The 27,103-nt window shown below is 38.8% G+C and overlaps 2 protein-coding genes across 2 annotated transcripts in view; one reads left to right on the top strand and one right to left on the bottom strand.

Moving 5' to 3' along the window:
• Positions 1 to 954: 954 nt before the first annotated feature.
• sdf2 (stromal cell derived factor 2) lies at positions 955 to 6,400 on the bottom strand. Its single transcript, XM_003229587.4, has 3 exons — positions 6,180 to 6,400; positions 3,608 to 3,804; positions 955 to 1,412 (listed from the first exon to the last, which is right to left on the bottom strand). The coding sequence occupies exons 1-3, from the start codon at positions 6,331 to 6,333 to the stop codon at positions 1,122 to 1,124; spliced, it is 642 nt and encodes a 213-aa protein (XP_003229635.1). The 5' UTR covers positions 6,334 to 6,400; the 3' UTR covers positions 955 to 1,121.
• Positions 6,401 to 6,532: 132 nt separating this feature from the next.
• The window catches only part of supt6h (SPT6 homolog, histone chaperone and transcription elongation factor), a 65,603-nt gene continuing 45,032 nt past the window's right edge, over positions 6,533 to 27,103 (top strand). The window contains exons 1-15 of the mRNA XM_062959011.1: positions 6,533 to 6,688; positions 11,646 to 11,848; positions 14,305 to 14,460; positions 14,573 to 14,643; positions 16,595 to 16,790; positions 17,252 to 17,336; positions 17,553 to 17,826; positions 17,922 to 18,023; positions 19,948 to 20,064; positions 21,221 to 21,310; positions 22,306 to 22,448; positions 22,576 to 22,727; positions 24,399 to 24,497; positions 24,575 to 24,704; positions 24,795 to 24,945. Of these exons, the coding sequence (XP_062815081.1) occupies positions 11,743 to 11,848; positions 14,305 to 14,460; positions 14,573 to 14,643; positions 16,595 to 16,790; positions 17,252 to 17,336; positions 17,553 to 17,826; positions 17,922 to 18,023; positions 19,948 to 20,064; positions 21,221 to 21,310; positions 22,306 to 22,448; positions 22,576 to 22,727; positions 24,399 to 24,497; positions 24,575 to 24,704; positions 24,795 to 24,945 (1,872 nt within the window). The 5' untranslated portion in view covers positions 6,533 to 6,688; positions 11,646 to 11,742. The remainder of the gene's footprint in view (positions 6,689 to 11,645; positions 11,849 to 14,304; positions 14,461 to 14,572; positions 14,644 to 16,594; positions 16,791 to 17,251; positions 17,337 to 17,552; positions 17,827 to 17,921; positions 18,024 to 19,947; positions 20,065 to 21,220; positions 21,311 to 22,305; positions 22,449 to 22,575; positions 22,728 to 24,398; positions 24,498 to 24,574; positions 24,705 to 24,794; positions 24,946 to 27,103) is intronic.

The following is a 27,103-nucleotide window of genomic DNA, read 5'->3' as shown; positions in this document are numbered from 1 at the left end:
CTCCTTATTATCCAACATATTTGCTTATCCAACGTTCTGCCGGCCCGTTTATGTTGGATAAGTGAGACTCTACTGTATATGCAATGAAATATATAATGAAAATGCATATATAAGGAGTGCAAGGATAAGCAAATATATGTTTGTGTCTATAATATATAGGAAATTGCAAATATAAAATCTAAGGGTGAGCTTTTATATCTATCTATCTATCCATCTATCTATCTATCTATCTATATACACCCACATACACATACACATTCCTATACAAAATTAATCAAATATGTGTGTGTGTATAAGTACATACAGTAGAGTCTCACTTATCCAACACTCACTTATCCAACGTTCTGGATTATCCAACGCATTTTTGAAGTCAGTGTTTTCAATACATCGTGATATTTTGGTGCTAAATTCGTAAATACAGTAATTACTACATAGCATTACTGCGTATTGAACTACTTTTTCTGTCAAATTTGTTGTTAAACATGATGTTTTGGTGCTTAATTTGTAAAATCATAACCTAATTTGATATGTAATAGGCTTTTCCTTAATCCCTCCTTATTATCCAACATATTCGCCTATCCAACGTTCTGCCGGCCCGTTTATGTTGGATAAGTGAGACTCTACTGTATATGGAAATTCCTATAGAAGAAATGTGAGGGGTTTGGACTGAATGGCCCTTGGGGGTACTTTCCAACTCTAGGAGTCTAATAATAATAACAGACTATGATGTAATAGTAATTCTATCTTCTTGCTTGGTGGAAGGGGATTGAACTGGATGGCCTTTGATGGCCACCTCCAAACCTAGTGGGATAAAGACTGCTTTGGAATATTGTGGATGCTTCTTCTCTAGAGGTTTTTAAGAAGAGGCTTGATGGCCATCCGTCAGGAGTGCTTTGATTGGGATTCCCTTCCTACCCTATGTTACTAGGAATAGAAGAGAAAGTACCCAGACACTTTTTTGCATGGAAAATAACGTGTGTGTTTATTGATGGCACCCGTGTGCTTGAATATCAGCAATAGAAGGTGGACGGCAACATGGGGAAGGGTCATCATCTTCTTTCTGAAGGTGTCCAAAGGCCCATCCGGGCAGGACAGCCTGAGAGTCCCAAAGGTTTTCAAGGTCATAGCTCAGAGTGGTAGGCCTGGAGCGGCTTGGGCATCTCCGAGGGCCTCATGAAGATGCCCTCCATGGCCTTCCAGTAGCTGTCCTGGCTGGAGTAGGCCATGCCATGGACCTCCCGCTGACCGTTGATGGGCCGTCCGTACTGCTCCCCGGTCACTGAGAGCAGGACGTCAGTGGAGGAGTGCTTGAAGCGCACCTCGTCCTCGCGGTCCCAGTATCTGCCGCCACAAAGGACCGTCCAGTCATCCAAGACGTCGCCTTCGCCCTCCTCCCCGAAGGCACTAACCTCCTGGAACACAAGAGACCATGGTCATTCATCTAGTTTTGGGCAAAGCAATTCAAGAAGGAGATGAGCAATATGGAAAATTTACAGAAGCCAGAATGATCAAAGGTTTGGGAGATGAGAATTCTTGAGGAGCGGCTGAGAGAGCAGGGGATGTTTAGTTTGGAGAAGAGAAGGCTGAAGAGAGGCTGCTGGGAGCCACATTTAAATACAGTAGAGTTTCACTTATCCATCCATCTAGACCAACCCCAAATTAAAACTGATGATGTGGATGATATCTCTGTGATAGCTATGCATTTAGAACAAAGCATGGATATATATGACAAGGCGTACACCTACAATGCATTAAAATAAATTAAAATCCTTCCTGGGAATTTATTAATATTGCCAAGTTTTAAACTCTTTTTGTGGATTTTCTATACATTATAACTGCATTCTCAATTCGCTTCTGACGCAATAAATAACATGCATTTTATGCAGCAGAAATGTGTATTATTATTGTTATTACAGTAGAGTCTCACTTATCCAACATAAACGGGCCGGCAGAACGTTGGATAGGCGAATATGTTGGATAATAAGGAGGGATTAAGGAAAAGCCTATTAGATATCAAATTAGGTTATGATTTTACAAATTAAGCACCAAAACATCATGTTTAACAACAAATTTGACAGAAAAAGTAGTTCAATACGCAGTAATGCTATGTAGTAATTACTGTATTTACAAATTTAGCACCAAAATATCACGATGTATTGAAAACACTGACTTCAAAAATGCGTTGGATAATCCAGAACGTTGGATAAGTGAGACTCTACTGTGTGTGAAAGAAAGTCCCATTGAGGAGGGAAAAAACTTGATTCCTACTGCTCTGGAGACTGCAAGAAAATGGAATAATGGATTCAAATGGCAGGGAAAAAAACCTCTTGGTGTTTAGAATATGTGTAATGGAGTCTTCTTTTTTGAAGGACTTTTAAGCAAGGGCTAGATAGCTGTCTGTCAGGAGGGCCTGGGGAGATAGGTTGGCCTATAAATAAAGTACCGTATATACTCGAGTATAAGCCGACCCGAATATAAGCCGAGGCACCTAATTTTACCACAAAAAAACAAACAAACTGGGAAAACATTGACTCAAGTATAAGCCAAGGGTGGTAAATTTCAGAAATAAAAATAGATACAGTAGAGTCTCACTTATCCAACATAAATGGGCTGGCAGAACGTTGGATAAACGAATATGTTGGATAATAAGGAGAGATTAAGGAAAAGACAGGTTTTCGAACTGCTAGGTTGGCAGGAGCTGGAGCTAACAGCAGCCGCTCCTGCCGCCATCGGCGTTTGAAAAGACTATTAAACATCAAATTAGGTTATGATTTTACAAATTAAGCACCAAAACATCATGTTATACAACAAATTTGACAGAAAAAGTAGTTCAATACACAGTAATGCTATGTAGTAATTACTCTATTTATGAATTTAGCACCAAAATATCACAATGTATTGAAAACATTGACTACAAAAATGCGTTGGATAATCCAGAACGTTGGATGCGTGAGTGTTGGATAAGTGAGATTCTACTGTACCAATAAAATTACATTAATTGAGGCATCAGTAGGTTAAATGTTTTTGAATATTTACGTCAAGCTCAAATTTAAGATAAGACTGTCCAACTCTGATCAAATCATGATTCTCATCTTCTTCAATGTAAATGTGCTTATGTATCCTTTTAATAATAATAGAGTAAAATAATACATGTAATAATAATAGTAATAATAAATACAGGAAAATAATACAAGTCATAATAAATAGAGTAAAATAATAAATGCAACAACAACAACAACAACAACAATAATAATAAAAATAGAGTAAAATCAATGTAATAATAGCAACAATAATAGAGAAAAATAATAAATGTACCATATATTCTCGAGCATAAGCCGACTCAAATATAAGCCAACCAGGACCCTCACCCGAGTATAAGCCGAGGGGTTTTTTTTCAGTCTTAAAAAGAGGGCTGCAAAACTAGGCTTCTACTCGAGTATACAGTATTATTATTATATATCTAGCATACATATCTATCCTATCTATGGCCATCTGTCAGGAGGGATTGGGTGGTGTCTTCCTGCCTGGCAGAAGGGGGGCTGGACTGGATGACCCTTGGGGTCCCTTCCAACTCTCGGATTCCTTGAGGCCCCTTGCCCGGCCTCACCTGATTGCCTGAGAGGGGTGAGGTGAAGTGATGGCTGTGCAGGTTGCGCCCGGTGTTGATGTGGGTCAGTCGGATGGCTTGTCCGCACTTGATCGGCGTCCCTCGTTCGCAGACGGTAGAGGTCTTGCCTCGGACACGCCAATAGCTGTTGCTGTCATCCACGGAGGTCACTCCTGTCACTGACTGCTGACCGCTGCCTTGTCCAAAAAGCAAAATACATCATCATCATAATGTGAGAAACATTCAATGCCAAAATACACTAACAAGAGAAATAAACACCCTCCCCTGATCCCAATAGTGTATTTAATATATTGGTACTGTATTATCTATATAGTGGTATAACAATACAGTACAATATAATAATATATCATTCAATAATTGTATATTATATATTACATGTAATATTACCAATAATATCACAGTATAGTGGTATAGGACAATATAGTAACATGTAATACTAATATTGTACTATTGTATTAATATAGTGTATTATACATAAATATAATATCAGTACTTTTATTATGTAATACAATAGAATACTAATAACAATATAATAATATATAATAATGTTGTAACAGATTAAATATAACTACTACTGATAACATATAATACACAATGGTGATATTGTTTTATTATTGTATATTTGTATATTTTAAGTTGTAAGGTTTTTGATTGCGAGCCACTTTGAGTCTCCTTATCGAGAGATAAAGCATGATATAAATAATAATAATAATAATAATAATAATAATAATAATAATAATAAGTAAAGCATTCTCTCCTAATGTTCTGCCCATATTTATGGCAGGCATCCTCAGAGGTTGTGAGGTCTATTGGAAACTAGGTAAGTGGGGTTTATATCCCTGTGGAATGATGTCCAGGGTGGGAGAAAGAACTCTTCTGTTGGAGGCAAGTGTGAATGTTACAACTGGCCACCTTGATTAGCATGGAATGGCCTCGCAGCTTCAAAGCAAGCCGGGTTTATATATCTGTTTCCAACAGACCTCACAACCTCTGAGGATGCCAGCCATAGATGTGGGTCAAACGTCAGGAGAGAATGCTTCTGGAACATGGCCAGACAGCCGGGAACACTCACATCAACCCAATAATAACTACGCAACACATTAATATGGAGTGTATAGTAATAACATTAATAAACAGTAACAAGACAAAACAATATAAACATAATATAAAAATAAATACAAACTAATGAAGACATAAAATGAGGGTTTTCTATCTAGGGGAAATCTTGGTTGGCCTTGCTGCTTGCAAGCCTGGCCGCTTTCTACCATGTGGAATTCTTGGTTGGCCAGGTCGAATAGCAATGAATAGTCTCAGTGCAGCAAGCATGAATGCTGCAATTAGTTACCTTGATTAGCATTTAATGGCCTTGCAGCTTCAAAGCCTGGCTGCTTCCTGCCTGAGGGAATCCTTTGTTGGCTGGCCCTGATTGTTTCCTGTCTGGAATTCCCCTGTCTTCTGTGTGTGGTTCTTTATTTACTGTCCTGATTTTAGAGATTATATTGTTCTGTATTATTATACCACAGTAATTATTACATATTATATTTATAATCTTATATTATCTGCTTAGAACAGGATTATATGAGGCTCCTACACAACTGTATAAAATCCACACTGAACTGGATTATATGTCAGTGTGGACTCAAGATAATCCAGTTCAAATCAGATACTGTGGATTATCCTGCCTTGGCATTCTGGGTTATATAGGTGTGGAAGGGCCTTGAGTCTACACTGCCATATAATCCAGTTCAAATCAGATAATCTGTATCTTATAGGCAGTGTGGAAGAGGCCTGAGTGAAGAGGCCCTGGGCACCATTAAATGGCTGAGTGGGTTGCTAGGAGACAAAGTGGGCGGAGCTTACCCTTCTAACTGGCACCAATGGGAAAAACTGTTCTTCCTCTTCCTCTTATTTGGGCTTTATTTTTCTTTTCTTTTTTTATTGAAAGACATATTTTGGATGGCAATGTCTTTTGTGGCCAAATTTGGTGTGATTTGGTTCAGTGGCTTTGTTGTTTACCCCAAAATAAAATGAACATAAAATTTATATATACAGTATATATACTTGTAAACCGCCCTGAATCCCCTTCGGGGTGAGAAGGGTGGGATATAAATGCCGCTAATATATATATAAAATATCAATAATAATAAACAAAAAAAAACAACAACAATGCAATGCTTTTGGGTTGGAAAAATTAATTCGCTTTCACCATAATTGGGGAAAAAATGTTTAAAAGTGATAGCAATTTTTGGAGGCCTGCCGTCGGGCCAAAAAAAAATAAATATATAATAATAAACAATATCAATGAAAATGGGTTGCTGTGAGAATTGTGAGGATGCCACAGATGTGGGTGAAACGTCAGGAGAGAATGCTTCTGGAACATGGCCATACAGCTCGAAAGACTCACAGAAACCCAGTGATTCTGGCCATGAAAGCCTTTGACAATACAATAGAAAGTTCTTTTTGGACGACAAAGGCCAGGAGGACGACTCCATGAAGGGATGTTGACCGCTCGATCCGTGAGGGGGCCTCTGGGCCTGTGCAGAGTGCTTACCAGAGCCGTATCGGACGTCATGCGAGTGGAGGCGGACTCCGTGGCGGGGGTTGAGCAGCTTCACCACCGAGCCGCAAGTCACGGCCTCGGCAGCCGCTCGGCAAACCGGCAAAGCCGATCCGAGGCCCAAAAGCAGCAGCAAAGCCGCCGACATTTTTCCCTCAGGAAACGGCTGCCATTAACCGGCACCGGAGACAGGGCAGAGGCCTCGACGCGTCACTTCCGGGATCCTGCCATTGGCTGGGAGGGGAAAATAGGGCGGAGCCATTTCTTCAAGAAAGGAGCCTTGATGGCTATGGTGCAGGCCAAGCGCGCATGCGTACATTCACTTCGCCACAGTGAGGGGGATGCCGGAAGTGGGCGTGGCCAGGAACCGGAAGCCGCTCTTCTCTTGCTCCTTCGCCCACAGCTTGGCCTCCATTTTACCTCAGAGAGAGCCGCCGCGGCGGGGAAGGGACTCCGCTCCCCGGGCTCCTTCCTTCCTTTCCTCGGCTCCCGAGCGGGGAAAGGTGAGGGGACGCGAGGGCGGGACCGGGGAAGGGCGCATTGGAGCAGCGGGTGGGCTTCGCCTTTTCCTACTCAAATTTAGGCCTTGGGGGGACATCTAGGCCGCAGACGGAGGCCTCTCCTCCCTCACTCGCCCTTTTCGGGTCGCAGAAATGAGCCTCGCGGGTTTATAAGATCGTGAGGAGAACGAGAGGCGAAGGGGAGGCTCCACAGGACACAGTGACAACAATACAGCAGAGTCTCACTTATCCAACATAAACGGGCCGGCAGAACATGGGATAAGCGAATATATTGGATAATAAGGAGAGATTAAAATAAAGCCTATTAAACAACAAAATAGGTTATGATTTTACAAATTAAGCACCAAATCATCATGTTATACAACAAATTTGACAGAAAAAGTAGTTCAATATGCAGTAATTTAGCACCAAAATATCACGATGTGTTGAAAACATTTGACTACAAAAATACGTTGGATAATCCAGAATGTTGGATAAGCGAATGTTGGATAAGTGAGACTCTACTGTATGTCCATAAGCCAGGCTCGATCAAACTTAGGCCTTCTCCGGGTATTTTGGACTTTAACTCCCACAACAGTCATACATATATAAACCGTAACCAGAATGTTTAAATCAGCCATAATAAGGAAATAAGCCTCTACAGTAATATCTTAAATAAACCATATTAATAATTGGTAAATTACCCTTCACAATAACATACAGTAGAGTCTCACTTATCCAAGCTAAACGGGCAGGCAGAAGGATAAGCGAATATCTTGGATAATAAGGAGGGATTAAGGAAAGGCTATCAAACATCAAATTATATATTTATTACAATACAGTAGAGTCTCAATTATCCAACATAAACGGGCCGGCAGAATGTTGGATAAGCAAATACGTTGGATAACAAGGAGAGATTAAGGAGGAGCCTATTAAACATCAAATTAGGTTATGATTTTACAAATTAAGCACCAAAAACATCATGCTATACAACAAATTTGACAGAAAAAGTAGTTCAATACGCAGTAATGCTATGTAGTAATTACTGTATGTACAAATTTAGCACCAAAATATCATGATGTATTGAAAACATTGACTACAAATATATGTTGGATAATCCAGAACGTTGGATAAGCGAGTGTTGGATAAGTGAGACTCTACTGTATGTCCATAAGCCAGGCTCGATCAAACTTAGGCCTTCTCTGGGTATTTTGGACTTCAACTCCCACAACAGTAATAAGTATATAAACCATAACAAGAATGTTTAAATCAGCCATAATAAGGAAATAAGCCTCCACAGTAATATCTTAAATAAACCATATTAATCATAGGTAAATTACCCTTCACAATAATATACAGTAGAGTCTCACTTATCCAAGCTAAACGGGCAGGCAGAACCTTGGATAAGTGAATATCTTGGATAATGAGGGATTCGGGAAAGGCTATCAAACATCAAATCATTTATTTATTTATTACAATATTTATATCCCGCCCTTCTCACCCAATAGGGGACTCAGGGCGGCTTACAATAAAACACATATATAAAATTGTACAATACATTGTGAATCAGTTAAAAAGTTATTAAATTACATCAGACATTCGTAAAAAACACTTATAAATTACAGATGGGCATGTTAGGTTATGATTTTACAAATTAAGCACCAAAACATGTTATACAACAAAATTGACAGAAAAAGTAGTTCAGTATGCAGTAATGTTATGTTGTAATTACTGTATTTACAAATTTAGCACCAAAATATCACGATATATTGAAAATATTGACTACAAACATGCCCCGTATAATCCAGAACCTTGGATAAGCGAGACTCTACTGTATGTATAAACCATAACAGCCATGCTATGAGCCTCTGGTGGCACAGTGTGTTAAAGCGCTGAGCTGCTGAACTTGCAGACTGAAAGGTTGCAGGTTCGAATCCGGGGAGCAGAGTGAGCACCCGCTGTTAGCTCCAGCTTCTGCCCACCTAGCAGTTCGAAAACATGCAAATGTGAGTAGATCAGTAGGTACCGCTCTGGCGGGAGGGTAATGGCGCTCCATACAGTCATGCCAGTGGCCACATGACCTTGGAGATGTCTACGGACAACACCAGCTCTTCAGCTTAGAAATGCAGATGAGCACCAACCCCCAGAGTCGGACATGACTGTACTTAACGTCAGGTGAAACCTTTACGTTTACCTTACTAGCCATGCTATGTAAATAAACCCTCACAATAATATGTAAATAAGTGACAATAAGAATATAGAAACAAATCATGATGAAATATGTATATTAGCCATGAGAATGTCTAAATAATTTCTCCCCGTAGAGATGGTTAATATGTTGTCATAGGCTTTCGTGGCCGGAATCATAGAGTTTTTGTGTGTTTTCTGGGCTGTATGGCCATATTCCGGAAGCATTCTTTCCTGACGTTTCACCCACATCCGTGGCAGGCATCCTCAGAGGTTGTGCGGTTCGCAGTCTCTGAGGATGCCTGCCATAGATGTGGCCAAAATGCCAGGAGGGAATGCTTCTGGAACATGGCCATACAGCCTGGAAAACACAACAACCCCAATGTCTAAATAAATTCAGAGTGCTGACTTTGGCCTATAAAGCCCTAAACGGCCCCAGCCCAATCTACGTGTCGGAACACATCTCCCTCTATGAAAGTGGTTCTCAACCTGTGGGTCCCTAGATGTTTTGGTCATCAACAAATAGTGTATAACTACTAAAATAATGTATAAATATTAAAAAAGATATAGTATCCCTACTTCGCGGATTTTCACTTATTGCCGGTAGTCCTGGAATATAAGCCCAGTGATAAGTGAGAGAATACTGTATTATCTAAAGAGTTGCCAACAATAATATCTATTAAATTTAGACTTTATTTGTATTTTAATATATGTTTTTTCATTATATTTTAATCCTTTCATGATGTATTTTAACATCTGTATTTTTGACAATGTGTTTAAATGTTTGAATTTTATGGCACATGTTCTGGGCAGTGCATTTTGATTGTTTTGAATGCAGCCTCAAGTTGTAAGGAGAGGCAGGTAATAAAAATACGTTGTTGTTTTTGTTGTTACTGTCACTATTAAAGCCCTGTCATGGAATCAAAGAGAAACAGGTTAGTAAGGGTTGAACTAGACCAACGGCTTCGCCCAGTCTGAGATGGCTGCCTTATTTTCCAATCTGGATTGGCTTCTTCCTTCCTCCCTGCAATCTCTCAAGATGCTTAATGCAGCATTGAAAGAGCTCCTCCTTCTGCGGAGTCAGGCTCTTGAATTATAGTTTTCCAACTGTCTTTGTATGCCTTTGTGCATTGCTGCTTTTGCTTGGCATTTTCCTTGACCTACAAGGCCAGTCTCTTTGTGAACAAGGCCCATCGTTCATGAGTAAAGCAGTTGCTAACATTATTTACAGAGAAATAAAATGAATCACAAATTGTCATAAGGCAGAGTCTGGACCCTGAGAGAATGCGGGGAATCATAATACAGGCAGTCCTCCTAGGAAGGGAAATTCACTCTTGCGAGAGTTATGGGAAAAAGGTATTTCCACTGAAGGTTTATCACCAATTATTGTTTCTACAACAAGCCATTTTTTTTCCAAAATCTAGTGATCATAGGGACAGAAAGCTGAACAGGGGCTCAGACAGCAAAAAAATCAGTACAGGCATGTTAACCTTTCCCTATGCCACCCAAATCATGCATATTTATTTATTGATGGCTTCGACCTCATTGAACAATGATGATTTTGACCTCATCGATGAGAACTTGGGTGTCTATGTATGCAATTTGGAACAGATACATTTTTAAAGTGCAACTCCAGCCAAATATATATACTGTATATACTCGAGTATAAGCCTAGTTTTTCAGCCCTTTTTTTAGAGCTGAAAAAGCTCCCCTCGGCTTATATTTGAGTATATAGGTATTCAGAGTTGGACAGTCTTATCTTATTAAAGGCTAATTATTATCTTAAATTGCAGTTTTATATAAATATTCAAAAACATTTAACCTACTGATGCCTCAAATAAGGCAATTTTATTAATATCTATTTTTATTTTTGAATTTGACACATAGCTACTGCAGTTCCCACCCTCATCTTATACTCAAGTCAATAAGTTTTCCCAGTTTTTGTGGTAAAATTAGGTGCCTCGGCTTATATTCAGGTCGGCTTATACTCGAGTATATACGGGTATATGTATACATACATGGCTGGAGTTACACTTTAAAAATATACCTGTTCCAAATTACATACACATTCAACTTTAGAGCAAACCTATAGAACCTATCTCATTCGTAACTTGGGGACTGTCTGTAATAATAATAGTAATGCCTTGAAACTTGATTCTCTCTCCTTTCCCCTAGACTTTATATATTGGCATGCCAGACTCTCTGTTTTCTAGAACCAGTTTTGCCAGAACTAGATTCATGTGATCTATTTATTGATTATGACTTTCCTCTTGGGATTCGGATAGGCACTTTCCTGATATTTTGGCCTACTTTTCCCTAGCATGGCTGTTGGTCAGGATTATGGGAAATGTAGTCCTGGGAGGCATTTTGCAAAAGAAAAGAACAGTATAATCAGCAGTTGCAGATTCCTCTTGACTGTCGGACCTCCGCATTTGTGAGTTTCACATTTACAAATGTGAATGGTGCAATTGGTCACCTTGGATTAGCATTAAATAGCCTTGCACCTTCAAAGTCTGGCTGCATCCTGCCTGAGGGAATCCCATAAACGTGGGTGAGAATGCTTCTGGAATATGTCTATACAGCCTGGAAAACTCACAGCAACCCAGTGGTTCCGGCCATGAAATCTTTCGACAACATTTTGTTACTGTTATTGTTGTAATTATAGTATTTATTGATACTCCACTATTTTCCCAGGTTGGGACACAATACAGCTAACTTCCTCCTTCCTTGCTTGCTTTATTTCCTTTCTGTTTCCTGTCTTTTTCCCTCCAAGGCGGCTGTAAACTTATAAGAAGAGATCTTCCCTCCCATCTATTTTGGCTTTACCCTCCTCTGCCTTTCCAAGAAGTTTGACTCAATAATCCGCAGCTATGTCTGACTTTGTGGAAAGCGAAGCTGAAGAATCTGAGGAAGAATATGGGGAAGATGGGGAAGTTGTGGCCAGGCCGACCAAGAAGTTTGTGGAGGATGAAGACGGTGAGTTTGAGCAGCTTTCTCATTGCGTTTATGTAACTGTATTTGTTTCCCGTCCTTCTCCCCAAGGCAGCTTGGAGATGAAACCAAAATGCAGTTTAAACAGTTTAGAAAGATGATTGAATGGAAACAGTATTATGGAGTCTGTGGTTTGTATTAAAATGAGTTCAAAATACACAAAAAAGTCACATCAGTCCACCAAGGAATAGCAGACACAATATGCTGTATTTCAGAGCAAGGAACTCACAAAACCATCTCCTCCTTCTTTATTAAAACCTTATGGAAAAAAAACATAAATTGAAGGCATATACAAGATTTTACCTTGGTCCCTTCCCCCGTAAATGCTGCATATTAGAATTTCCATAGCATAAAAACAAAGCAGTTAAAAACATGGCTGTTCTGTTGTGCTTTTGAGTAGACAAGTCCAATATAACTGTGTCCATATCGACACTGAAACTTGCTCTGCTTACTTTTTAGTTTGATTCCCGTTCAGATTTATCTTCCCTACCTGTTCTATTTGATGTATGTCCTATTTGTAATAGACAATCAGTTTTGATTATCACACAGATGTTATCCTATATTGTACCTTTAATGCCTGGATGATTGTTCATCATTTTAACTACCATGTTTCCCCGAAAATAAGACAGTGTCTTATATTAATTTTTGCTCCTGAAGATGTGCTAGGTCTTATTTTCAGGGGATGTCTTATTTTTCCATGAAGAATTCACATTTATTGTTGAACAAAAAAATGAACATTTATTATATACTGTAAAGTAGTTGTCATCACAAACCAGCATAACCAGACAATTGATTAAAATTATTTTTATATTTTATGTTTTTTAATTTAAACTCCAGTTTGATTACTCTGTTTTTAACTATGATGTATATGTTTTTAAACTGTTTATTTTATGATATTTATGATGTTGATTGGGCTTGTCCCCATGTAAGCCACTCCCGAGTCCCTCGGGGAGATGGAGGCGGCATACAAAAATAAAGTTATTATATTATTATTATTAACTGTGAAATCCTATCAAGAATTTCTTGTTACTGCCATTATTCCATGCACATCAATCTATGGTACATACATTTACCGATCCTGCATGCTTTGGTGTTCTGTTTGTCAGGCATGATTCCAAACAAGACTTTGCTAGGTCTTACTTTTGGGGGAGGCCTTATATTTAGCAATTCAGCAAAACATCTACTAGGTCTTATTTTCAGGGGATGTCTTATTTTAGGGGAAACAGGGTATTTCGAATTTAACTATGACTTACTTAAATTGTTTTTAAATTGTGTTGTCTGATGTCTACATTGTTATTTTATGATTTTATGTAATTATATTGGGCTTGTTCCCAATGTGAGCCGCCTCGAGTCCCCAGCTGGGGAGATGGAGATGGCATACAAAAATAAATTTATTATTATTGATACAACGACATTGTATGACACAGCAAACAAGATAGATATGCTGGATTTCGTTTCACAAAACCACAAGTCGAACACTTCCCAAGTGTCTAGGACTGTGATGTATTTTCGGATGATGCGTGCAGATCCCAGCAGGGTGGCCTTTTGCAGTTGGCAGATCGTAATTTTGTCAATGTCTATTGTTTCCAAATGCCGGCTGAGATCTTTTGGCACGGCACCCAATGTGCCCATCACCACCGGGACCACCTGCACTGGTTTCTGCCAGAGTCTTTGAAGTTCAATCTTGAGGTCCTGATAGCGGCTGAGTTTTTCCTGTTGTTTTTCATCAATGCGACTGTCACCTGGAATGGCAACATCAATTATCCAAACCTTGTTCTTTTCCACAACTGTGATGTCTGGTGTGTTGTGTTCCAGAACTTTGTCAGTCTGGATTCAAAAGTCCCACAGTATCTTTGCGTGTTCATTTTCCACAACCTTTGCTGGTTTGTGATCCCACTGCTGGGAGGTGGTACTTGAGGCATAAGTTCCAATGAATCATTTGGGCCACATGGTTGTGCCTCTGTTTGGAGTCAGTCTGTGCTATTTTCTTACAGCAGCTGAGGATATGATCAATGGTTTTGTCGGTTTCCTTGCACAGTCTGCATTTTGGGTCATCAGCTGATTTTTCGATCTTGGCCTTAATTGCCTTTGTCCTGATGGCTTGCTCCTGGGCTGCAAGGATCAGGCCTTCTGTCTCCTTCTTCAGGGTCCCATTCGTGAGCCAGAGTCAGGTCTTCTCCTTATCAGCTTTTCCTTCAATTTTGTCAAGGAACTTTCCTTGCAGTGTTTTGTTGTGCCAGCTCTCAGCTCTAGTTTGTAGTGCAGTTTTCTTGTACTGGTTTTTTGTCTGTTGTGTTTTGAGGAGTTTATTATTATTATTATTAGGTTATAGCGACCTTTTTGAACTGTCACCCCCAGAATCCCACTCAGATAGTAATTCCACTACATCCTTGCCTTCTCCTTCGATCTCACTGTCTTTCTATCCATTTTTCACCTTTCAGAGGAGGAGGAAGAGGAGAATCTGGATGACCAGGATGAACAAGGGAACTTGAAGGGCTTCATTAACGATGATGACGATGAAGAGGAGGAGGAGGAGGAAGAGGGCAGTGACTCGGGGGACTCGGATGACGACGTGGGGCGTAAAAAGCGGAAGCGCAGTAAGTGCTGGAGGACAGTGGGTCACCATTCACGGAAGCCCCCCTCATACTGTTGGGTCCTTTCTCTTCCCCTTTTCCCACCTCAGTGTCCTGACTTTGCACCTCTCCATAGATTTTGACGATCGCCTCGAGGACGATGACTTTGACCTCATCGAGGAGAACTTGGGCGTCAAAGTTAAACGAGTAAGTTGCGTTTTCTTAATCTTGAAGACAGAACCTCAATCTTAAATTTCATTTCATTGAGTCGACCTTTTATATTGGAAACAATGGTCTGAAATGCTAGAGAAAATCTCTTTCAGACAGAATCCTATGAAGTAGAAATGACTGATTTGGAGGATGAGGAGGTTGATGAGGTTCCAGTGGCCCTGAATTTATGTGTAGATGCAAAAAGAGGCAGTAAATCTGTCCAATGCTTCTGTTTGGAAGCTGGCATCTCAATAGTTCAGGCCAAGGAACTGGAAAAAAGACCTTGTTGCTTCTAGGCATTGAATGTTTGCCTTTGTGTTTGTGTATGATGGAAACCGCCCTGAGTCCCCTCAGGGAGATCGGGCAGAATACAAATAAAGTATTATTATTATTGTTATTATCACCGTATATACTCGAGTATTAGCTGACCCGAATATAAGCCGAGGCACCTAATTTTACCACAAAAAACATTGACTTCAGTATAAGCCGAGATACCAATAAAATTACATTAATTGAGGCATCAGTAGTTTAAATGTCTTTGAATCATTACATCAAACTGTAATTTAAGATATGACTGTTCAACTCTGATTAAATCATTATTTTCATCTTCTTCAATGTAAATGTCCTTATGTATCCTTTTAATAATAATAGAATGAAAAATAAATGTAATAATAATAAATGCAGTAAAATAATAAATGTATTAATAATAATAAAATAGAGTAAAATAAATGTAAAAGTAACAACAATAATAGAGTAAAATAATAAATGTAACAATATTTATTTATTTATTTATTTACAACATTTCTACCCCGCGCTTCTCATCCAAGGGGACTCGGGGCAGCTTACAACAACTGGCAAAATTCAATGCCAAACAGATCAATAAAACAGCAACACATTTAAGCCCATTAACAACTGTTCATAAAATACAACACATAAAATACATTAGTCAGCTAAAACATATAGTTACTTAAAACCACTTTTCCAAGGAACCATTGCACATAAACCTAAGTTCAGACCATGTCAATACATTGCTTATTCATTAAATGCTTGCACACAAAGCCATGTCTTAACGTTTTTCCTGAAGCCCAGGAGAGTTAGGGCCAATAATAATAATAGAGAAAAATAATAAATTTATTATTTATATATTTACTACATTTATATCCCGATCTTCTCACCCCAAAGGGGACTCAGAGCGGCTTACAAATCAAATGAACATACAATATATTGTTAGCATAGCACAATAATAAATTTATTATTTATATATTTACTACATTTATATCCCGATCTTCTCACCCCAAAGGGGACTCAGAGCGACTTACAAATCAAATGAACATACAATATATTGTTAGCATAGCACAATAATAAATTTATTATTTATATATTTACTACATTTATATCCCGATCTTCTCACCCCAAACGGGACTCAGAGCGGCTTACAAATCAAATGAACATACAATATATTGTTAGCATAGCACAATAATAAATTTATTATTTATATATTTACTACATTTATATCCCGATCTTCTCACCCCAAAGGGGACTCAGAGCGGCTTACAAAACAAATGAACATACAATATATTGTTAGCATAGCACAATATAAGCATTAAATTACTATATTGTAGTATATCATTATATGGTCATATCATATCATTATATGGTAATATTATTAGTAATATTACATTTAATATATAATATATAATTAATATTATTATATTGTGTTATTAGTAGTATAATATTGTATTATAATATTATTATCAATATTATATAAATTACCATATATACTTGAGTATGAACCGACCTGAATATAAGCCCACCAGGACCATCACCCGAGTATAAGCCGAGGAGGTTTTTTTTTTCAGTCCTAAAAAAGGGCTGAAAAACTAGGCTTATACTTGAGTATATACAGTATTTCAGTATCTCTGATAAATCAATATGCGTCTCTCGGCAGCAAAAGTTCCGGCGGGTACGGAAGATGTCAGACGACGAGGACGACGAAGAGGAGGATCTGGGGAAGGAGGAGCATGAAAAGGAGGCGATTGCCGAAGAGATCTTCCAGGATGGAGAAGGCGAGGAGGGGGCTGAAGCTGCAGAAGGCCCCGTCGTGGCCCCAGATGAAGATGAGGAGGAGGATGAAGATGAGTCTGGTATGTTTTGTGGAGATGAAACAGTAAATGGGAGGGATCCCAGTTTCCTATTTTTCCCCTTGAAGGATTCAGTTGCCAGGTTTTAGAAGCTCATCTGAAGTAGGAACAAAATAGCTTATCTTGCTGAAGGTGAATTCTTTTAAAAACCCTACTGGAATATTATATTAAGGATGAGGCAAAATGTTGTGTCTGTCTTTCTGATCAGTAACTAGAGGTTTGCTATGAGATGCCTTGGAAGTACAGTATATGTTTATTATTATTATTATTATTATTATTAGTAGTAGTAGTATTATGTTTAGAATGTTAATTGACTTTTTTTGTATTTTCTAATGTTATTGTATGTTTGCTGTTTTATTCGGGCTTGGCCCCATGTAAGCCGCGCTGAGTCCCTTCGGGGAGATGGAGGCGGGGTATAAAAATAAAGTATTATTATTATTATTATTATTCTCTCTGTTTTCTAGACATTGATGATTTTATTGTGGATGACGATGGGCAGCCCCTGAAAAAGCCAAAATGGAGGAAGAAACTGCCCGGCTACACGGATGCGTAAGTCTGAGTCACTTGTTACTCTCCTTGGGCCAAGTTTGAAGCGACCTTTTCCAAATGGAACAGCTGTTGCTAGGTGAAGTGGCCCTCTGTGATGTCACAGGGAAAGAAAGGTGACATGTGTATTAGGGTGAGGGAGAGAAGGATGAAAGAGCCACAAAGAGAGCCTGTCCTCAACCCATGCTTCTTTCTTTGTCCTGAAACTGTCTTCTCCAGGGCCCTGCAAGAGGCTCAAGATATCTTTGGCGTTGACTTCGACTACGACGAGTTTGAGAAGTACAACGAGTATGACGAGGAGATGGAAGACGAGTACGACTACGAGCCGGAAGAGGCCGAGGGCGAGATCCGGGCCCGGCCTAAAAAGACTGCCAAGAAGCGTGTCAGCCGGCGCAGCATCTTTGAGTTGTACGAACCCAGTGAGCTGGAGAGCAGCCACCTGACCGACCAGGACAACGAGATCCGGGTGACTGACATGCCTGAGAGGTTCCAGGTGAGACACAGACCCTTTCCGAATGGTTGGGCCTTCAAACCTCCGGAGTTTTTGTGGAATGCATCAGTTCCTCTCTTGACCTTTCCTTCTTCCAGTTGCGCATGATCCCTGTGAAGAACGCCGAAGACGATGAGTTGGAAGAGGAAGCTGACTGGATCTACCGGAACGCCTTTGCCATGCCCACCATCTCCCTGCAGGTAAGGCTTCAGATCCCTCTTTGAGATCACAATAATTGCAGTTTGATTTGAGATGCTGGTTTCTCCTAGAGACTTACTTAGGTTCAGACTCAGAGTTAAAATGGCTTCCATTGCTCCTCCAGAGCTTGGGAAAAAGTAACTTTTTTTGGGGTAATAGTCTCTGGGAATATTATCTAAAAATGTAACTCTTCCCAAGTTACTCTGTGCTTCCATTATATAGGCTTCTGTTGAGGTTCAGCTCCATTTATTTATTTTATTTAGCTATGAATTGGTTTTAAGGGTTTCAGCTGTTGGTTTTTAATACTGTTTGTGTTTTAATTCTGTTTTAATGTGTGTTTACCGTATATACTCGAGTACCTTTTGCACCTTTTACCTTTGTCAACTCGATATAGACACAGGGTCTATTCCCATCCCAATTTGCGCTTCCAGAATTTGCAGCACTTTATCAGTCACCTTGTGTCTACAATATTTATATGGTGCACTTTACCCAGTCTACTTTTACAATCTCTCAGTTTTAATCCATGTTTTTATTAGTTCTTGTTTTTTATTGGCTAATGTTTTATTTTTATTTTATTTTTTTTTATTGTGCAAGTTGTTGTCTATTGCTGTGTTTTATACTGCTACTGTTTTTATTCGGGCTTGGCCCCATGTAAGCCGCCCTGAGTCCCCTTCGGGGAGATGGAGGCGGGGTATAAAAATAAAGTTATTATTATTATTATTATTATAAGCCGAGTTTTTCAGCCCTTTTTAAGTCAGCCCTTCATCAGTTTGATTGTCACCCAGATTGTTGTCCTATATTGGACCTTTTAACGCCTTGGATGATTGTTTAATATTTTAATTATGTCTATTTTAAATCATGACTTGTTAATTTGTTTTTAAATGCATTCTTTGATGTCTTAACTATTGATTTTATAATATTATATGATTGTATGATATGTGAGCCGCTCCGAGTCCCCGTTGGGGAGGTGGAGGTGGCGTACAAAAATAAAATTATTATTATTATTATTATTATTATTATTATTATTATTATTATTATTATATCCGGGTGAGCGTCCTGGTTGGTTTATATTCAGGTTGGTTTATACTCGAGTATATATGATACATTTATTATTTTCTCTATAATTATTGGTAGTATTACATTTGTTATTTTACTCTATTAATTATTATTATTACATTTATTATTTTACTCTATTATTGTTACTATTACATTTATTTTACTCTATTTTTATTATTAATACATTTATTTCACTCTGATCTTATTATTATTACATTTATTATTTTACTCTATTATTAAAAGGGTACATAAGCAAATTTATATTGAAGAAGATGAGAATAATGATTTAATCAGAGTTGGACAGTCTTATCTTAAATTACAGTGCTATGTAAATATTCAAAAACATTTAACCTACTGATGCCTCAATTAATGTAATTTTATTGGTGTCCATTTCTGAAATTTACCACTCTTGGCTTATACTTGAGTCAATGTTTTCCCAGCTTTTTGTGGTAAAATTAGGTGCCTCGGCTTATACTCGAGTATATACGGTATATTTTAGGTTTTAAATTGTATTATTTTTGTTGTAGAGTGAAAAAGCAGTGTATAAATAAATAATAATAATAATAATAATTACAATGTAAAAAAAATTCTCCTGCTCCTCAGCCACAGAGGCACTCAGAGCGGCCTACGAATTGTCAGTTTGCCCTCAGGCTTGCAATCTACGCAAGATAAATAAGATGTAACTGATTAACTGTCATTTTAAGGCAGCCTGGGCCAGAAGGCCTGGAAATCCCAAAGGGGACAGAGACTTCAGCTTCAGCATTTTCTTCTGAGAGTGTTGTATGCTCTTCTGTATTTTACAAATCTCCCCGGATTATAAATCTCCCCACTTCCTTTTCTCACTGTTCTGTCCCGTTTTGGCCATTGCAGGAGGGCTTGGAGTACTTGGACCGGGGTCAGGCCACCAGTAGCTTCAGCCGCAAGGGACCCAGCACTATCCAGAAGATCAAGGAAGCCCTCAACTTCATGCGGAACCAACACTTTGAGGTGAGAGAGAAGGCCAGTGTCCTCCAGTTTACACCCACCCAGACAGTTCTAATGACAGGTTTTAAACTTCCACTTCACGTCTAATTTTTGTTCTAATATGTGTATTCTACTGAGTATTTTTAAATGATTGTGTTTTAGCAATGTTGCAACCTGCCTCGAGCTGTGAAGAGAGGTGGGGAATAAATAAAATTATTATTATTATTATTATTATTATTATTATTATTATTATTATTATTATTATTGACACAAAGCCATAGTATAACACAGCAAACAAAATATATATGCTGGATTTCGTATTACAAAATCATAAATCGACACACTTCCCAAGTGTTTAGGACTGTGTGATGTATTTTCGGATGATGCGTGCAGATCCCAGTAGGGTGGCCTTTTCCATTGACAATCGTAATTTTATCAATGTTTATTGTTTCCAAATGCCGGCTGAGATCTTTTGGTACGGCACCCAGTATGCTGATTACCATTATTATTATTTTTAGAAACACAACAAGATGAGTCCACAGCAGACACTGTGCTGACTGCTTTATTATTATTATCATTATTATCATTATTATTAGTATTATTATTATTATTATTATTATTATTTGAAACACAACAAGATGAGTCCACAGCAGACACTCTGCTGGCTGTTTTATTATTATTATTATTATTATTATTATTATTATTATTATTATTATTATTTGAAACACAACAAGATGAGTCCACAGCAGACACTCTGCTGGCTGTTTTATTATTATTATTATTATTATTATTAATAATAATAATAATAATTGAAACACAACAAGATGAGTCCACAGCAGACACTCTGCTGGCTGTTGTATTATTATTGTTGTTGTTATTATTATTTTATTATGACAAGCAAACAAGATAGATATGCTGGATTTCATATCACAAAATCACAAGTCGAACACTTCCCAAGTGTCTAGGACTGTGTGATGTATTTTTGGATGATGCGCGCAGATCCCAATAGGGTGACCTTTTGCAGTTGTATTATTATTATTATTATTAGTGTTGTATGTTTTGAAGCTGACACGTTTCTATGGATTCCAGATCCACCCCAAATAGTTTCTAATCCCAAGTGATGTTCATTTCCTCGCTGGCACTCAATGCTTCTCTCGCTTTCCCTTTTTTTTCGACCCAGGTTCCCTTCATTGCCTTCTACCGGAAGGAATATGTGGAGCCGGAGCTTCATATCAGTGACTTGTGGCGGGTCTGGCAGTGGGACGAAAAGGTGAGCTGCCAACCTGCACTTGAATAGATTTCCTTCCCGATTTAATATTGCAAAAAATGTTCTGGGCCTCTCACCCCTTCTTTTTTCTCTTTTCTGAGTATTTTAGTAGACTTCCCAAGGGAAGAAATCTGATTGTATGCTCATAATTTCCTGTATGGCCAGCACACCTTCCTGGAGACCCCAAGTCACCATTTCCCATTCCCGTAAAGGGAGTTTTGTTACTAGTTTTATTTTTCATTCTTTGGATCATATGTTGTGTATTTGTGTTTACCATTTGTATTATTTTAAACTGTTGTATGGTTCTGTTTATTATGTGTATTGTATTGTTTTTATCCTGTTGGAAACCGCCCTGAGTCCCCTGAGAAGATAGGGCAGTATATAAATAAAGTTTTTATTATTATTATTATTATTATTATTATTATTATTATTATTATTATTGTATGACACAGCAAACAAGATAGATATGCTGGATTTCGTATCACAAAATCACAAGTCGAACACTTCCCAAGTGTCTAGGACTGTGTGATGTATTTTCGGATGATGCGTGCAGATCCCAGCAGGGTGGCCTTTTGCAGTTGGCAGATCGTAATTTTGTCAATGTCTATTGTTTCCAAATACCGGCTGAGATCTTTTGGCACGGCACCCAATGTGCCCATCACCACTGGGATCACCTGCACTGGTTTCTGCCAGAGTCTTTGAAGTTCAATCTTGAGGTCCTGATAGCGACTGAGTTTTTCCTGTTGATTTTCGTCAATGTGTCTGTCACCTGGGATGGCGACATCAATGATCCAAACCTTTTTCTTTTCCACAACTGTGATGTCTGGTGTGTTGTGTTTGTCAGTCTGGATTCGGAAGTCCCACAGTATCTTTGCATGTTCATTTTCCAATACTTTTGCAGGCTTGTGATCCCACCAGTTCTTTACTGCTGGGAGGTGGTACTTGAGGCATAAGTTTAATTATTATAATAATAATTATTATTATTATATTTTTTTTAGTGGACCCAGCTGAAGATCCGGAAGCAGAACCTGACCCGCCTCTTTGAGAAGATGCAGGCCTACCAGTATGAGCAGATCTCGGCCGACCCAGACAAGCCTTTAGCCGACGGCATCAGAGCCTTGGATACGACCGACATGGAGAGGTACAGTCTGCTATGTTGTCTGGCTGAAACTCTGCAGCAGGTCAATCCAAAGCTGCTTCCATTGTGTCCCCTGGACTCAGGAGTCTCTTCTTCCATGGCTGTTATTATTATTCTCCTCCTCCTTCAGGCTGAAGGATGTCCAGTCCATGGATGAGCTGAAGGATGTCTACAACCATTTCTTGCTCTATTATGGCCGGGACATCCCCCGGATGCAGAACGCGGCCAAGGCCAGCCGCAAGAAGCAGAAGCGCCTCCGGGAGGACGGCGAGGAGGAGGAAGGTTTGTGTCGCGGAAAAGTTTCCCCCTCCCCATACACACCTTCTCCATTGCCCAGGGACCTCCCTTACCCTCCAATTTGTAGGTTATCATTCCACACTTCTCACCTCTGTCCTTCATCCTAAGAAGAAAGGTCCATCACCCTTCTCTGGTGGGTTTATGAAGGTCTATCTAATGCCCAGACCCCCCACCCCAATTCTTTTGTTCAATGATTGGATAATATCCATACTTCAGAAGCCTTGAACCTCTCCCACTGCAAGGCCAGTAGCAAAGGCAAAGAAAATCAAAAGTATGCAAGTCTCAGACACAGTTGGTGTGGACGAGGGAGAGGGCCTTCTCGAGGGTGGCCCCCCGACTCTTGAATGCCCTCCCTAGAGAGATTAGGCAAGCCCCCACTCGATCCTCGTTTCATAAGGAGATGAAAACCTGGTGGTTTAAATAGACTTTTGAATCGAGCGCCTTAGCACTTTATCCATCCCTGCCCAGGCTGTATTGTAACACCTGGCACGTTTAGCACTTTATAGCTGGCCACTCCAACCTTAAGTCCTGGCAACTGTATCCAGATTCATCAATTAGGTTTTAATTCTTGGTTATGTGTTTTATGATTATCTCTTTTGTGCTGTTTATGTGTATAATGTTTTAATTGTTGTATGTTTTAACTACAGTAGAGTCTCACTTATCCAACACTCGCTTATCCAAAGTTCTGGATTATCCAACACATTTTTGTAGTCAATGTTTTCAATATATCATGATACTTTGGTGCTAAATTCATAAATATAGTAATTACTACATAGCATTACTGTGTATTGAACTACTTTTTCTGTCAAATTTGTTGTATAACATGATGTTTTGGTGCTGAGTTTGTAAAATCATAACCTAATTTGATGTTTAATAGGCTTTTCCTTAATGCCTCCTTATTATCCAACATATTCACTTATCCAACGTTCTGCCGGCCCGTTTATGTTGGATAAGTGAGACTCTACATTATTATTATTATTATTATTATTACGGGGGCCCCGGTGGCACAGTGTGTTAAAGCGCTGAGCTGTTGAACTTACAGACCAAAAGATTGCAGGTTCAAATCCGGGGAGTGGAGTGAGCGCCCACTGTTAGCACCAGCTTCTGCCAAACTAGCAGTTCAAAAACATGCAAATGTGAGTAGATCAATAGGTACGCTCCAGCGGGAAGGTAATGGCGCTCCATGCAGTCATGCTGGCCCCAAGATGTTGGAGGTGTCTATGGACAACGCCAGCTCTTCGGCTTAGAAATGGAGATGAGCAACAACCCCCAGAGTTGGATATGACTGGACTTAACGTCAAAGGAAACCTTTACCTTTTTATTGTTATTATTATTAAGTTTGACTTTCCCTTTATAGTTGTACTGCAGATCAGAAAAATCTGTTCTGTGCCTTTGTAGCCTTTTTGCAGCCTCAAACTTTCATAATAATATCCAGCAATGTCAGAAATGGAAGTTAGGGCACCGGGCAGCTGCTAATAATTTGGCTGTGATGCTAAGCAGGACTCTGAAGCCCATCTTCCTGGACTCAGGAAGTGCCTTTCTTTTTTTCCCTGTTGTGTCCTCCTCTATTCTCTTGAGTGTTTTGTCCAGTAAAGGCTACATCCCTTGGTGGGTTTCTAAGTGTCGCCTATTTGATATATTCTCTCCTTTCTTCAGCTGAGGGAGAGGATGCTGAAGACGAGGAGCAGAAGGCTCCAGAGTTGAAGCAGGCCTCCCGCCGGGATATGTACACCATCTGCCAGGCCGCCGGTCTAGGTGAGCCCTCTCCCCTCCATCCTCTGCTTTGTTTCTTCTTTCTCTGCTCCTTCTCATGGCTCTACCTTTGCTTCCAGATGGTCTGGCGAAGAAGTTTGGCCTGACACCCGAACAGTTTGGGGAGAACCTGCGGGACAGTTATCAGCGCCATGAGACAGAGCAGTTCCCGGCCGAGCCCTTGGAGCTGGCAAAGGATTACGTCTGCAGGTGAAGAGAGCATCACCGGATACTTTATATTTTTCAAGTCAAATTTTTATTTTGTTTTTTGGCTTACCGTTTCCCCTCTGCCCTTTGCAGCCAATTCCCCACCCCGGAGGCTGTCCTGGAAGGGGCCTGTTACATGGTGGCCTTACAAATTGCCCGCGAGCCCCTGGTCCGGCAAGTGCTGCGCCAGACCTTCCAGGAGCGGGCCAAGATCAACGTCTGCCCAACCAAAAAGGGAAAGAAGGTAAATACCCGTCCTTTTAGAGCAGGCATGGGCAAACTGCGGCCCTCTGGGTATTTGGAATTGTGGGAGTTGGAAGTCCAAAACACCAGGAGGGCTGATGTTTGCCCATTTATTTATTTGCAGTATTTATATTCCGCCCTTCTCACCCCGAAGGGAACTCAGGGCGGATCACATTACACATATAAGGCAAACATTCAATGCCTTAACATAGAACAAAGACAAACGCGGGGTTCCGAGCTGGCCTCGAACTCATGACCTCTTGGTCAGAGTGATTTGTTGCAGCTGGCTGCAGTTGACTGCTCAACAGCCTGCGCCACAGCCCGGGCCCCTGCCTGTTTTAGCAGATGGATTAGAAGCAGGTCACGCTTTGGTTTTAATATGAAATAGAACTAAGAGGCCTCGAAACACCTACATCACCTACTGTATATACCGAGTATAAGCCTAGTTTTTCAGCCCTTTTTTAGTACTGAAAAAACCCCTCCTCTGCTTATACTCAGGTGAGGGTCCTGGTGGGTTTATATTCAGGTCGGCTTATACTCAAGTATATATGGTATATTTATTATTTTTCTCTATTATTGGTATTGTTACATTTATTATTTTACTCTATTAATTATTATTACAGTATTACATTTATTATTTTACTCTATTGTTGTTGTTACTTTTACATTTAATTTACTCTATTTTTTATTAATACATTTATTATTTTATATTATTATTATTACTGTATATACTCGAGTATAAGCCTAGTTTTTCAGCCCTTTTTTAGGACTGAAAAAAAACCCTCCTCGGCTTATACTCAGGGGAGGGTCCTGGTGGGCTTATATTCAGGTCGGCTTATATTCAAGTATAGATGGTATATTTATTATTTTTCTCTATTATTGGTATTACATTTATTATTTTACTCTATTAATTGTTATTATTACGTTTATTATTTTACTCTATTGTTACTTTTACATTTATTTTACTCTGTTTTTATTATTAATAATACATTTATTATTTTACTCTATTATTACAGTAGAGTCTCACTTATCCAAGCTAAACGGGCGGGCAGAAGCTTAGATAAGCGAATATGTTGGATAATAAGGAGAGATTAAGGAAAAGTCTATTAAACATCAAATTAGGTTATGATTTTACAAATTAAGCACCAAAACATCATGTTATACAACAAATTTGACAGAAAAAGTAGTTCAATACACAGTAATGCTATGTAGTAATTACTGTATTTATGAATTTAGCACCAAAATATTACGATGTATTGAAAATATTGACTACAAAAATGCGTTGGATAATCCAGAATGTTGGATAAGTGAGACTCTACTGTATTACATTTATTATTTTACTCTATTGTTGTTGTTACTTTTACATTTATTTTACTCTATTTTTATTATTAATACATTTATTATTTTACTCTATTTATTATTACATTTATTATTTTACTGCATTTATTATTATTATTACATTTATTATTTCACTCTATTATTATTAAAAGGATACATAAGCACATTTACATTGAAGAAGATGAAAATAATGATTTAATCAGAGTTGAACTGTCATATCTTAAATTACAGTTTAATGTAAAGATTCAAAAACATTGAAACTACTGATGCCTCAATTAATGTAATTTTATTGGTATATTGGCTTATACTGGAGTCAATGTTTCCCCAGTTTTTTTGTGGCAAAATTAGGTGACTTGGCTTATATTAGCAGCACTAATTATTATTATGTATGCTGGAACTCAACTGACAGACCCAGTCTTTTAGACTCGGAACATGCCCATTTGTATTTTATAAGTGTTTTTATGAATGTCTGATGTAATTTAATAACTTTTTAATTGATTCAAAATGTATTGTACAATTTTATATACCGTATATACTCGAGTATAAGCCGACCAGAATATAAGCCAAGGCACCTAATTTTACCACAAAAAACTGGGAAAACATTGACTCCAGTATAAGCCGAGGGTGGTAAATTTCAGAAATAAAAATAGATCCCAATAAATTACATTAATTTATTAAATTACATTAATACATTAATTGAGGCATCAGTAGGTTAAACATTTTTGAATATTTACATAAAGCTCAAATTCAAGATAAGACTCTCCAACTCTGATCAAATCATTATTCTCTTCTTCAATGTAAATGTGCTTATGTAGCCTTTT

The sequence above is a fragment of the Anolis carolinensis genome, unplaced genomic scaffold (assembly GCF_035594765.1).
Source record: "Anolis carolinensis isolate JA03-04 unplaced genomic scaffold, rAnoCar3.1.pri scaffold_7, whole genome shotgun sequence".
Classification (NCBI taxonomy): domain Eukaryota; kingdom Metazoa; phylum Chordata; class Lepidosauria; order Squamata; family Dactyloidae; genus Anolis; species Anolis carolinensis.
Note: the sequence above shows the minus strand (reverse complement) of the source record. Positions and strands in the feature narration are given on the sequence as shown.